The sequence below is a fragment of the Galendromus occidentalis genome, unplaced genomic scaffold, assembly GCF_000255335.2.
Source record: "Galendromus occidentalis unplaced genomic scaffold, Mocc_1.1 scf7180000077478, whole genome shotgun sequence".
In the NCBI taxonomy this organism is placed as follows: domain Eukaryota; kingdom Metazoa; phylum Arthropoda; class Arachnida; order Mesostigmata; family Phytoseiidae; genus Galendromus; species Galendromus occidentalis.
Window position 1 is genome coordinate 113168 of NW_003805466.1, and position 12083 is coordinate 125250.

A 12083-nucleotide genomic window follows, 5' to 3' on the forward strand; every position below is an offset into this window, starting at 1 on the left:
TCGAACAACAAGCTATCGCTTCTGTCTGAAAGCTCTAGAGAAGAGAGGAAAGCTCAGCCCAAAGTTGTGACACGGCGCTTCTGACCGCAGAGTCTCGCGACGCGAACTGTAACGCTTCTGTGACTCAGTCAGCACAACCCCGCGAGGGAGGGTTCCGGGAGGTTCCCATCAACGTTACCTATCCGTGAGTCGTGGGTGGCGTAGGATGAATCTTTCTGACGCATGGTTTTCGATAGCGGGCGAGTAGAAAAACTTCGGGTCGTTCCGGGAAATCCCCATCGGCATTCCGGCACCGAAGTCTTCTGGAGTATATGCGACTCATCCGCCGGGAAGCTGTCTTGGGAATCAGAATACCTAAGACGGGAGCCCTATTTTGAGAGCGTAGAAGGCGAGAGGATTCGGCTCCCAGGATCAAGTTCCCGAGAAGACGATTCACCAGGAATGTGAGGAACGCATGCTGTGACGGCGTTCTCCCTGTCGGCCGCCGCAGCATTTATATTTTCCGACGATACTCGATTGAATTCCTGAGGTCATATTCCGTCATGAAATTGATGCACTCCAGTTTCGTGTAGTCTCCAGAGAGGCTCTCCATTTGGTGGAGCAGAATCGCAGAAAACAGTTGGCCGTTTCCTAGTCGGACTGTTACTGTGGGATCGACAGGCCGCGGAGCGATTGTCTGAGCCTTTGGCGCGAGAGGTGAACTGTCTCATGAACGCTCTTCCGTTAACTTCGTACCTGGAGCCGGTCGAATATTATTCACCTTGTAGCGTGCTCTGACCCTCCGATCCCCGTTCCCGGGACCATGTTGATGGAAACATAGACGAGCTCCCTCTAATATTCCGGGAAGAGAATCCAACGTTGCTCCGCCGCGGACGAATTGTCTTTTTGCTTCGGCTCCGACCGATTGCTGCATTTAGGACCTTCAACTCCTTGCACTACCCAAACGAGAAAACACCGTTTCCTGGACTCGGAAATTAAGAGCCGAATTTTCCCCCCTGCCACGCTTGACGCTAGAGTCCCGAATCCCTGAGATCTTCGGTTGCCTCGGATTAGCGTCACCCTCGTCCCAGCGGAAACTAGTAGTGCTTATAATGCTATACTGTTGCTGATCGCGTTGCCTGCCGCCTCCAATCGGATGTCTTGACCCGGACCGCGATTTTCGTTCCATCAGGCCTGAGATCGCGCATCATCCTAGGAGTCATGTCCTCTGTCGCCCCGCGCTCTACGAGATCGGCGATGAGAGAGGTCGAAAACATTCGAAGGCAGGTCCGGCCGCGGTCCTTCCATCGGCTACTTTCTCCAGGGTTCTGACAACGAGCACGAGGCATCTTCATTCGCGCGATAAACATCATCTTCGATCGAGTCGGTACGGTCGATCCTGTCACGCGAGGTATGCAAATCGCTGTCGATCGGGTCGGCCTGAACTTCGATGTGAAGTTTTGGTCGCAACATACATATTTTTTTTTATCGTAAGAATCATCGTCGTCATGCTGATCCGAGCCTTGCTGAAGTAGACGCGCTCTTGCGATGGAGCCACGGAACTTCGACGGAGTCCTGTGATCGGAGGCTGATTCTCTGAGCAGGGATTCGCGCAAACGCAATGAAAGCCAAAACTTTCGCACACGATTCCGCTCGATTGGGGCTGATGGCATTCATATATGTATGTACAGTAGAGCCTAGAACTGAGGTCAGAGCCACTGGTATCGAAGTTTCCGATCGCAAACTTGGACGATCCAGACGAATGGAATCTGGAAAGAATTCGTTCAAGGCGATCCGAATGAAAATTTCCTTGTACATAGGATAGGAGCTGCGACAGCGAGCAGTTGCTCTGATCAGCTGGATCGATCGTCGACTATTAGAAGTCAATTCACAGATATCGGATCTCTTCTCAACATTGCTGTTCCGGATGCGCTGCAGTGAAGTACGTACGTATAGGCACTATCAAAATGATGACAAGCTTATCGTTGCCAGATTTCCTTTTCGCGAGTCTGTCGGGGAGCGCGCGACCGTAAAAGCAGGCTCTATTCGGAAGTTGGGAGTCAGAGTCGCGTCGGGGACGTTCCGGGTCGGATCGGGCGTCCGGCCGAACGGCGTAATCTTCGCAATCTATCGTGACTGCTAGATTTTTCTGCTCGATGCAACTCCATCCGAAGGAACAGCAGCGCCAGAGAGCAGTGAAATAGCATTTGAGGATTCCGATCCGGGGTTTCTAACTCCGCACGAAGCGATTCACCGGATCTCCAGACGGCTCCGATGCAGAGTGGGAGCGTCAGATCCGCGCGGCCGCGGGCAGAGCTCGAGAGTCGACGCTCAGTAGCGGTCCAGCCGCATCCGCATCAAAACAATCAAGACCGCCTGCGAGCAGTCGTTCCACGGCGGCGCTTATATGATGTGTCGAACTTGCGTACCGGCTTCGAATGATGACTGCCTGAAACGGCTCCGAATCGGTGCGATTCCCGCGTGAGGCCTCCAAGTTTCGTGGCAACTCCCCGCGAATGTGTCTCGGTGGGTGTCAGCGAAGGGAACTTGAGGACAGTATCGAACGCTCGACCGGGGGAGTAACCGTTCGATTGATTGACCGACCGACTGACTGAGCCGCCGACTGACAGATCGTCCTGTCAGCCAGCCATTCGTCGACATGTCTCTACTCTCGGACTCTGTGATTCTGCTTTTTTCGGGATGCACGTTCTTCGCCGGAGGATCGATATTCTTCATGAAACAACTATTTAAGAATTACGAAATTCAGAACCGACTCGTGCAACTGCAATTTTCGGCCGTCTTCACGCTGTCCTGTCTGATGTTCGAGTTGATCATTTTCGAGATCATCGGTTTTCTCGCATCGACGTCGCGCCTGTTCCACTGGAAACTGGTTCTGTTCATGATGCTGGTGATGCTCATCGTGGTCCTGCCTTTCTACATCGGCTGCCTTGTGATTCAAAACGCGACTTTCATCCAAAAACAGAGACCTCGGATCGTTCTCGGTGTCATATCGTATTTCGTGTTCCTCTTCGCCTTCTGGAAGATCGGGGATAACTTCCCGATCCATAACCCGAAGCACGGAATTTTCGGAATGGAACAGATAATTTCCCGGGTCGGTGTCATCGGAGTTACAGTGATGGCTCTGCTGTCTGGTTTCGGAGCCGTCAACTATCCGTACACCTCGATGGCCTACTTCATGAGACCCGTTACGGACTCGGATGTGGACTTGCTTGAGAAGAAGCTCATTCGATTAATGGAGAGAATAGTAACGAAGAAGAAACTCATCGCACAAGGTCTAAAGAGCCAGGCTGCCGCCAATCGATCCTTCTCCAGAGTCCTCTATGATGCGATGTGCAGCGTCGCGGGAGCCGTCAGGCAACCGACCGAGGATTTGGCGAAACTCCGTCAGGAAGTTCGCGGAGAAGAAGAAGTATCGCGACACTTATTCATCGAGTGCGTCGATCTGCGCGGGGCGCTCGAGCGGATACAGTGGTCGAAAACTATCAGAGGTAGATACTTCAACTTTATCGGCTACTTTTTCTCGGGCTATTGTGTATGGAAGATCTTCATTTGCACGATAAACATCATCTTCGATCGAGTCGGCAAAGTCGATCCTGTCACGCGAGGTATGCAAATCGCTGTCGATTGGGTCGGCCTAAACGTCGACGTGAAGTTTTGGTCGCAACATATTTCCTTCTTCCTCGTCGGAATCATCGTCGTTACCTCGATCCGAGGCTTTCTGATAACGCTTACGAAATTCTTCTATGCGATAGCGAGCTCTAGATCTTCGAACATCATAGTCCTGCTGCTCGCTCAGCTCATGGGCATGTATTTTGTGTCGTCTGTGCTACTAATGAGAATGAACATGCCAGCTGAATACCGGAGTATCATTACCGAAGTGCTGGGCGAGCTTCAATTTAGTTTCTACCACCGATGGTTTGATGTGATTTTCTTGTTCAGTGCCTTGTTCAGTATCTTCTTCCTCTACCTGGCTCACAAGCAGGCTCCTGAAAAAGACGCAATTTTGTAATGAGGCCACGTCGGGACGACGACGTCGACGGAGCCCGGCCATCCGATCCTCTGAGCGAAGAACCCTGCGTAAGAGATGAAACCTAAGACATTCGCTCGAGCCGCGGTGCGTTAATTATACGAGATGAGCCATTGTACAGTAGACGTTAGCGAGTAAGTAACTCGCCGTGAAGAGATCGGTCGTTGACGCAAGCATGTTTGTAAACCAGGAGAATAATACATGGAAGAATGTTGTTGATCACGGTCGAATCCGGGACTTTTCCCTCTGCTCGCCTCCTCCCTCACTGTTCATGTTTCCACGTCGAGGGAATACGGCACGGCCGGACTCGGCGATCAAGGGCGAACGGATTGGACTTGCGACAGCCGACGAGACGCTCGTTCCGCGGATAGTTGGACCGATCGTCGATTAGGAGTCAATTCACAGATATAGGTTCCTCCCTCATTACTTCTTTTCCGGATACGACGGGGAAAATAGTGAGTATCGAAATGATGACATGCTTATCGCTGCCGGTCTCTTTCTCGCCACTCAACGAGCAAGCAGGCAGGCGAGGAAGCAAGCAAGCAAGCTCCATTCGGGATCAAGGAGTCAGAAGCGCGCCGGAGACGTTCCGAGCGGGTCAAATCGGGCGGGCGGACGGCCGGCCGGCCGAGCGAGCGGCGTAATCTTCGCAATCCATCGTGACTGCTTGATCCTTCTGCTCGTTGCAGCTCCATTCAGCGGGAGTGCAGTGCCATGGTGAAATAGCATTTGAGAATTCAGATTCGGACTTGATGGCGAGCGGGCGGAATCGCCCGCTCCCTGCCCTCGGGCGAATGGGATGCGACAGGCAAAAAGGCGAGTTCCCCTCGGGGCAGAGCGGGGCGGAACGCATCGAGCGACGGAATGAGCGAACTCAGGGAGCTGCCACTCGAAAAGAAAGCCGCCAGCAAAAAGCGGAATGCACTGTTGAACTAATCAGGAGCCTTTCCAAATACAAGTAGCGACGACGACGACAACAACAACAAGTATGTCGACGACGCGACGTCGCGGACTCGGAGTGGGACTGATAAAAGAAATGGGATGGCTTGATGCAGACGATGGAATGAGTGGAGTTTATGGATCGATAGACGGATACATCGCCACTCGTAGAGACTCCTCCGGGGGCTCCAGCAGATCGCAGAACACATTGCGCTACGAGGAGTCAGTTGGAGACCTCGTGCTGGTAGGCGGGCGGCGGCGGCAGCTTCGTTAGAGTTGATCTTGCGTTATTCCTTCCTCAATCTGATTCATGGAAGCCGTCGGCTAACCCCTGACGAGATCGTTAGACGCGCAGACACACCGGGTCGGAAAGCAGCGGATGTCTGTCTGGCCAGCCGACAGGCGCAGAACGTCTGCGAGCTAGTACAGAGCCTGCGAAGCTCAAACAAGGGTTCGTCTGTTCTTTGTCGTCGTCGTCGTCGTTGTCAAACGGAGCGGCTCGGTTGGTCGGTTTGTCGGGCAGGCGTTCGTTGCCTCCCTCGGAAAACATTTCTTCGTTTTTATTTTTTGCTCGTGTCGCACAGGCCTGTTTGTCATCCACGGCATCAACTCCTCGGCTCTTGGGGAAACTCGGATGGCTTGACGTAGAACAAACGATGACAACAGCCAGCGAGGACCGACGGTGCCGAACGAGTGAGTGAGCGAGCGAGCGAGCGAGCGAGCGGGCGGGCGAGCAAGCGAGCGACGACTTCAAACCACTTCGCTTGATGAGAGGAATGCCGTTGCCAACTGGATGAGGACGACGGTTGAGAGGTCCGCGACCGACGACGGCTACATGTTCCCCATGTCCTCGTCGCGTGAGCTCGGCAAGTGAGAAGACTTAATAACACAGCTCGGAGAGAGAGAGAGAGATACATATGTATGTATGTGTACTTCATGCTACATAGTGCAATAATGATGACTCGAACATCGCTGCGGAGTCGTGAGTGGCCTACGAGTGGCTGCATAGCGGCGGCAGCAGCAGGAAACGGGCTGCCTGGGGACGGTTGGCTAGGCGGCCGGGGTTAGAGTCAAGCGGTGTCGCCGCCGCAACCGCCGCGGCAACATGGACATAAGCATAGTTCGCTCGTTGGCTGATGACGAGATTGGCCTCCAAGGTCATCCTGTCAGCCACGAGCAGAAGTGTTTTACACAGATTAATACCGGCTCTGCTGGCTCAAACCTTCCGGACCCTTTCAAATCTCTCTCTGGGCGTGGTTGTGTAATGCACGCCATTCGTTCCCGTCGTATACGTCGTCGTCATAAGCTCGCCTGTCCCCTATTCCTTACTAATTCGTTGTGCGTTGGCCGTAGATCTCGCCGAGAGTTCTGTGGACTCGAAGCCTCTCGGTCAATGATGATCAAAGCGGGGCCTACGATGTCTGCTTCGGTTCTGAATCTCGCTCAGTGAATTTCTTGCGACGGAAGCTGAGCTCGGAGTCCCGCCGCTAGGCGTTGTCGCCGACCGACCGCCCGACGAACCGACTGAGTCGGAGGGTGGAAAATCCGACCTTTCCGAGCGGACGGTAGCGACGCGCAGTACTGGCGAATCACTGCGAGAACGAGTAGAGTGAGAGCGGATGGAGGAACAGAAGATCGAAAATGGGGCAGAAAGGCGCAGTGAGAAATCTGCGGAGCGGGGGGGAACTATTGAACAGGAGGCACTAATGATCGTCCCATGGAAGCGGCGGCAGAGATGGCGGCGGATGAGCGAACGGAGCTTTCGCACTAGAGGGAAGAGAGAGTTGATCCTTTGAAAGTTCCTTTTTTCCGCTTCTCCCAACTTTGATGTTGCGTCGAACGAGGTTATTATCGATTTCTGTTGCCGTCTTCTGCTCGTCTGGCTCGCTGGCTGCGTGCCTGCCTGACTGGCAATTCATTCTTCCGTAGAGGAATAATTAGTTCTTCCTTCTCTCGCTCGTACTTGGTCGTTCTTTCTCGCTCTTCTCCCTGATGGATGGATGGATGGATGAATGAACGGTGGATCGGTCGCTCGGAGGTACCGACGAGTAGAAAACTCGCATCGGAGGCGGCTTGATGGTGTTTACCGGATGCGGATACGCTACGCGTGCCGGACGACCTGCTCCTTCGCGAGGCTCAGCTGTGGGACGTTCGCTCGCGCTTGCTCCCCACTCTATCCGGTGTCTTTCTCTCCCTGGCGCCTCTCCTGGCGGCGTTCACCACCACGAAGCCCAATGAAGCTATCGAACTCGAGAGCCCGTTGAAGGTGTCTGGGCTCCGATCCGCTTTTTCAAACTTAATGTACTGACGTCGAGGAAAATGGCTTCAGAGCTGCCAGCGAGCGAGCGATCGTGCGGGGGCAGCTGGCCAGGTCGTCGGTCAACTCTCTCTCCCCGCGTCCTAAACAGCCCTCCTCCCCCGAACCCCTAGCCCCTCCCCCTCGAATGCCGTCGATTCTCCCTCCGTCGAGGCAATGCCTTCAATTCTGTCTTCTTCCCCAAAGTTCAACCGATGTTCCGTGCTGCTTGCGACCTTCGAGGAGCCGATTTCTCCTCGGAAATGCATTCTCGCTGAAGTGGGACTATCGATGATGATTTCGAGAGATCTCGAACGCACGTTCGCTCCCATCGAATTTATTGTCGGAAGTCTCTTCCAAGCTTGACAGCTCCGCCTGCAGCTGGACCTCCGGCTGTCCTGCCGATCGAATATTATGGGAACGCAGGTCGGCCCGCTGGAATTGGAACATTTCAAAGTTCTCATTTAACTCGTCGAGCTCCTATGGGGATACGAGAACACTTTCGAAACAACTCTGGAGAACTAACACCGATCAATTTCGGGAATAACTACCGAACGAAGTATGCCGGGATACCATGTATCACCTCGACCCGTTCCTTCGAGCGATTTTGGTGGGCCAAAGATGACAGGTCGGGGCGTCTGGATAGCGACTCCGTCCGAGGGCAGGCTCATGGGTAACCTGCGCACTCGGGAGCGGGTTAGGGAAGGTACGACGACCGACGGATAACAGACGGGAGAGCAAACGGGCGACCTGGCTGTCTGCCTACCCGACAGCCAGCCAGCCAGCCCGCCCGCCTGTCGGTTAAGTTCGTTGGTCGACTGAGTGCAAGCTGCAACGAGAGCCAAGCAGCTGTATCCATGCACTCCGGGTTCTCGTTGACGCAGCGAATATTCAATCAGATCCCCCAGCTTCTTTGGGATAGGCCCGAGTTGCGCATGGGAAAAGTCGAGTACCACAGCCAGCATTTAGCCGAGCAGGCAGACGGCGGCCGCGAGCGGGACCGAAGCCCAAACCAGAGCCCACGAGGCAAGCAGACAGTCGACGGACAGACAGACGGACAGACAGACGGACACAGCGACCGACCGACTACCCGTGCAAGAAGGCTGTAGGAGACGCGTGGGGTACAGCGAAAGTCCGCAAACACATTTTAGGCGAATTGAAGAGGATCGACACGCCTCCCGAGGAAAGCTTCGCCAAGAATAAATCGGGCAAGCACTCTCTCGCGTGCCACCTTCCCCTATCTCTCGCTGTCTCATACCTCGGCTGGGGGAGGACGTGAACGACGACGGAGACGACGGCGAGGGGGAAGGGGCGAGCAAGCAAGCAACCCCCCGCCCACACGACGAGCCGAGCGTCACTCTGTCGAACAGGCGGGATGGAGATGACGACGACGACATTGTCGGAAACGACGGCGCCGCCACCTGAGCTTCGTATACCTTAACCGAAAAACTCGGTATAGCCCGCTTTCTTCTAGAAAAGAACTTTTCCAGCAAGTTCGGCGCAAGGACGACGCTCGCCGAGACCAACGCTCGGAGACCTCGTCCACGTGCTCGTGTCCTGCTGAAGGACCCAAGGAGGATCGAGAGCGATCAGACAAAGGGAATGGCCGAAGGAAGCTGAAAAGACAAACTGAGAGCATTCGGACTGGGAATACTCGTTCGTCTCTCAGCCGTCGGGAACAACATCCCGTACACCTGGAAAAATCAAGCGGGGAGTTCACGTGCCGCTCGCTAGCAGGTTTTGCTTCCGCGCGGATCTCGTGCTTTCCGTGTTCGCTCGAAGGCGTGACTCCGCGGTCCATTTACGTGATAGATTTGGAAACAGGGTCGTCCTGATGGGAATAAGGGAGTAGACAACAGGGGATGACGCGACATGAGCGGGGTCAGGGCATTGGAGACGTTCACCGAAGACGCACTGAGCGATATACAGCGGGAACGGGAGCGGAAGGCGTTTCCCCATACACGTTATTGGCGTTCTCCCCACGGAGCAGACGTTCGCCGCCCCTGCCGCCGCGGCTGACAGACGTTTGCGGCGGGCTTCTCTTTAGATGTCTAGACATTTTTCCGAGCTAAGAATCGCGAGTCCCGCATCCGATCGTATCGACAAGCGAGGGAACGACCACGGGGTCGGATGGAATCCGCAAAAAGGAAAAAGAAGAAACATTGAGGGACGAGGATCTCGGCGCATAACCCGTAAACTTATTGTTTCGAGCGATCCACAGCTCTCGTTACAGCCGCCGCGCTGCTCGCTCGCTTGCGGATATCCCGGAAGATCCTCCTCTCGTCTAAAAGGTCCTCGACAAGCCTCGAACCCGCAAGCGGAGAGGCCCCACAACGGTCGTCGTATCAGAGTAGGTATACGAGTCCGGGAGGAACAGGGACGGGCGCATGGAAGGGGAGCTCTGTTGATCAATGGCTCGCCTAAGCGTTTCCTCGTAGAGGAGTCCTCCGGTCGAGCTGGTGGCCAGGAGGCGAATAGATGGATAGATGCGCGGATGAATGGTCAGGGCTAAGTGGGGAAATCGTCGCCGGCTCCCTGCCAGCCGCCGCCGCCGCCATTATTGAAATAGGCTTGAACAAACTCGTCGACAAACCGTTCGCAAAGCCTTCTTCAATCAGTGCCTAACTAATCTTCCACAGTGACAGCCCGCTTGATTCACGGAAGCGCCCCGAGATCCACAGTGAGGCCACAACCGCCACCATCGCCGGGAAGCCCAGCACACGCGACGTTCGAATTCTATTGTAATAGCAAGCTACCGTGAGCCTTAAATCCCATAGACAGGTGGGAAAAATTCCGAGGGCCGGTCCTGGATAATTTCACTTCAGGACACGACGACGACGTTCGCCCGCCGAACACGCCCACGGAGTCGCGTTGACCTCGCAACGCAATGAGACGCCATGCTAGCAGCGTTCCAAGCGCGAAACCTCACCGTGGGGCTCACGTCCGTTCGGCGCGGCTGACGAAGCGCCGAGAAAACCCTTTCTCGTGCGGCAAGGAGGCGCGATCCGAGCAGCTGAGCCACCGTTTGACGACTAACGGTGCTGCTGGCTTCAAGATGGCTGCCGGACACTGTTGCTGAAGTCTACATGTGTGTCTATCTGTCTAACAGCATCAGCAGCACCGACTGCACTACTGCAAGAGCCGCTGCAACGATTTCATTCCTCCCGCCGGAACGTGTTATGCAAATATCCCTGATGCACTGAGGGCGTCCAGAGGGAGGCAAGCTGGCGAGCAAGCAAACGGCCGAGCAGCTAAGCAGGCAAGTAACACAATGATGAACGAACACCTGGCATTATTGCTCGTATTAAAGCCTGGGCCGATATTGATGCCCCGGGCATTATGACAGTCGGTGAATTAGCCGGCACACATTCGTGCAACTCAATCTTGCGAGAACCCCAACAATATTGGATATCAATCGCATATGGTAATTCCTCATGAAATCTTCCTATCCGTTTACGGGCCGTCATGGCGCCATGTATGGCTGATGCGGGGAATTACGCTTGCGGTATCGGGCGGGACCGAGACCTCCTCAGATCGCCGAATATACCCGATGAAATTCAGTCGGAGAACTCGGCTAACGTCAGACACCCGGACGAACCCACACACGAGCTATCGTGCTCACGCACGTCGAGCTCTCTTGAGACTCGAGTTTTAAGATGAAATTCTGAATTTTGGGATTCATTAAAAATCGTTCCCAGTCTCCTCAGCTCCGTCGGGAACATGACGGATGTTGCGAGCGCGTGGGACCTACCTTCTCGGAATCGATCATTCTCAAGTTTCCCGGGGATTGCGCCTAGAAAGCTCCCCAGCTCTGTATGATGATTCGGAAATGCGACAGGCTTGTTTTGTTCTGCCGTTCTCCGGTTCCGTGATACGTGATAACGGCATACGCAAAGCTGAAATAATCTGCGAACAACAACTCTTCGTCAAGATGAAAGGCTCCAGCCCCGCGGAGAGTTTCCGAAGAGGCGAAAATAGCTGCTCGGATGCGGCACGCTGTTGCTGCTGCTATTGCGTTCGCTTCCCCTTCCAGAGATGAGTTTCGCTCGGATCTGTTTACGGAACATGAGACTACTAAGGATCTGTAGCAGAATCAATTTCCTGAGAAACAAGAGAAAAGTACGGTTCGTACGCTCGCCGAACCGCTCCTCCGGAGACTTGTGCGCTTGGTTGGCTGATGCCCGATTCGAGATTCGCCGAGCTGAGGACCAGCATCCCGTGTGCATGTTATTTTTTTTATAATTCGAGTCTGCCCGTTCGCTTGATGGCGAATCCGTGAATCAATTCTACGGCTCTGCCCTGGGAGGATGATTCCCGTTTCGACCGTAAAGCTGCTCGCTGTGAGCGTAGTCATGTTGCAGATTTAGTCGTCGCAATAATCCACCCGTCGTGCGCCTGTGGAAATCCATTGGTGACGCTGCGCTCCGTTAGCATGTACTTCGCATGTTCTACGTACACCTAACAATGAGCTGCTCAGTCATGCAGTATGGCTGCTGCTATCGCTGGCAGACGCATAGTGATTCATAATTTACCAAACACGCCGTGCGACGTGGAATCGATTCCGGTGATAATAATTCCCCGAGCGTGGTATTTCGTCAACCCGGAACGCTTGCCGAGAAGCTCAGCATCCGGAGTTCGCCTCCCCGTTCGCGAAGAAATCGGTTCCGACGCTGTTTCGACCCGCGTCGCCGAGATCTGACGGTGGAGCGGACGCATCATTCCCCACAGTACGGAGCCGGTAAGCCAGCTGGAATTCGGAGTGCCGGTCATTCGGGAAGAGGATCGACATTCGTCGACTGTTCCAGAAAACAATGCCCCCGC

At 54.5% G+C, this 12083-nt stretch overlaps 1 protein-coding gene across 1 annotated transcript; it reads left to right on the plus strand.

Annotated features, from left to right (window-relative positions):
* Nucleotides 1-2425: 2425 nt before the first annotated feature.
* On the plus strand, nucleotides 2426-4257 carry GPHR (Golgi pH regulator). The gene has a single exon (XM_003745168.2). It carries the CDS (start codon nucleotides 2639-2641, stop codon nucleotides 4007-4009), a length of 1371 nt encoding a protein of 456 aa, XP_003745216.1. The 5' UTR covers nucleotides 2426-2638; the 3' UTR covers nucleotides 4010-4257.
* The last annotated feature ends 7826 nt before the right edge of the window (nucleotides 4258-12083 follow it).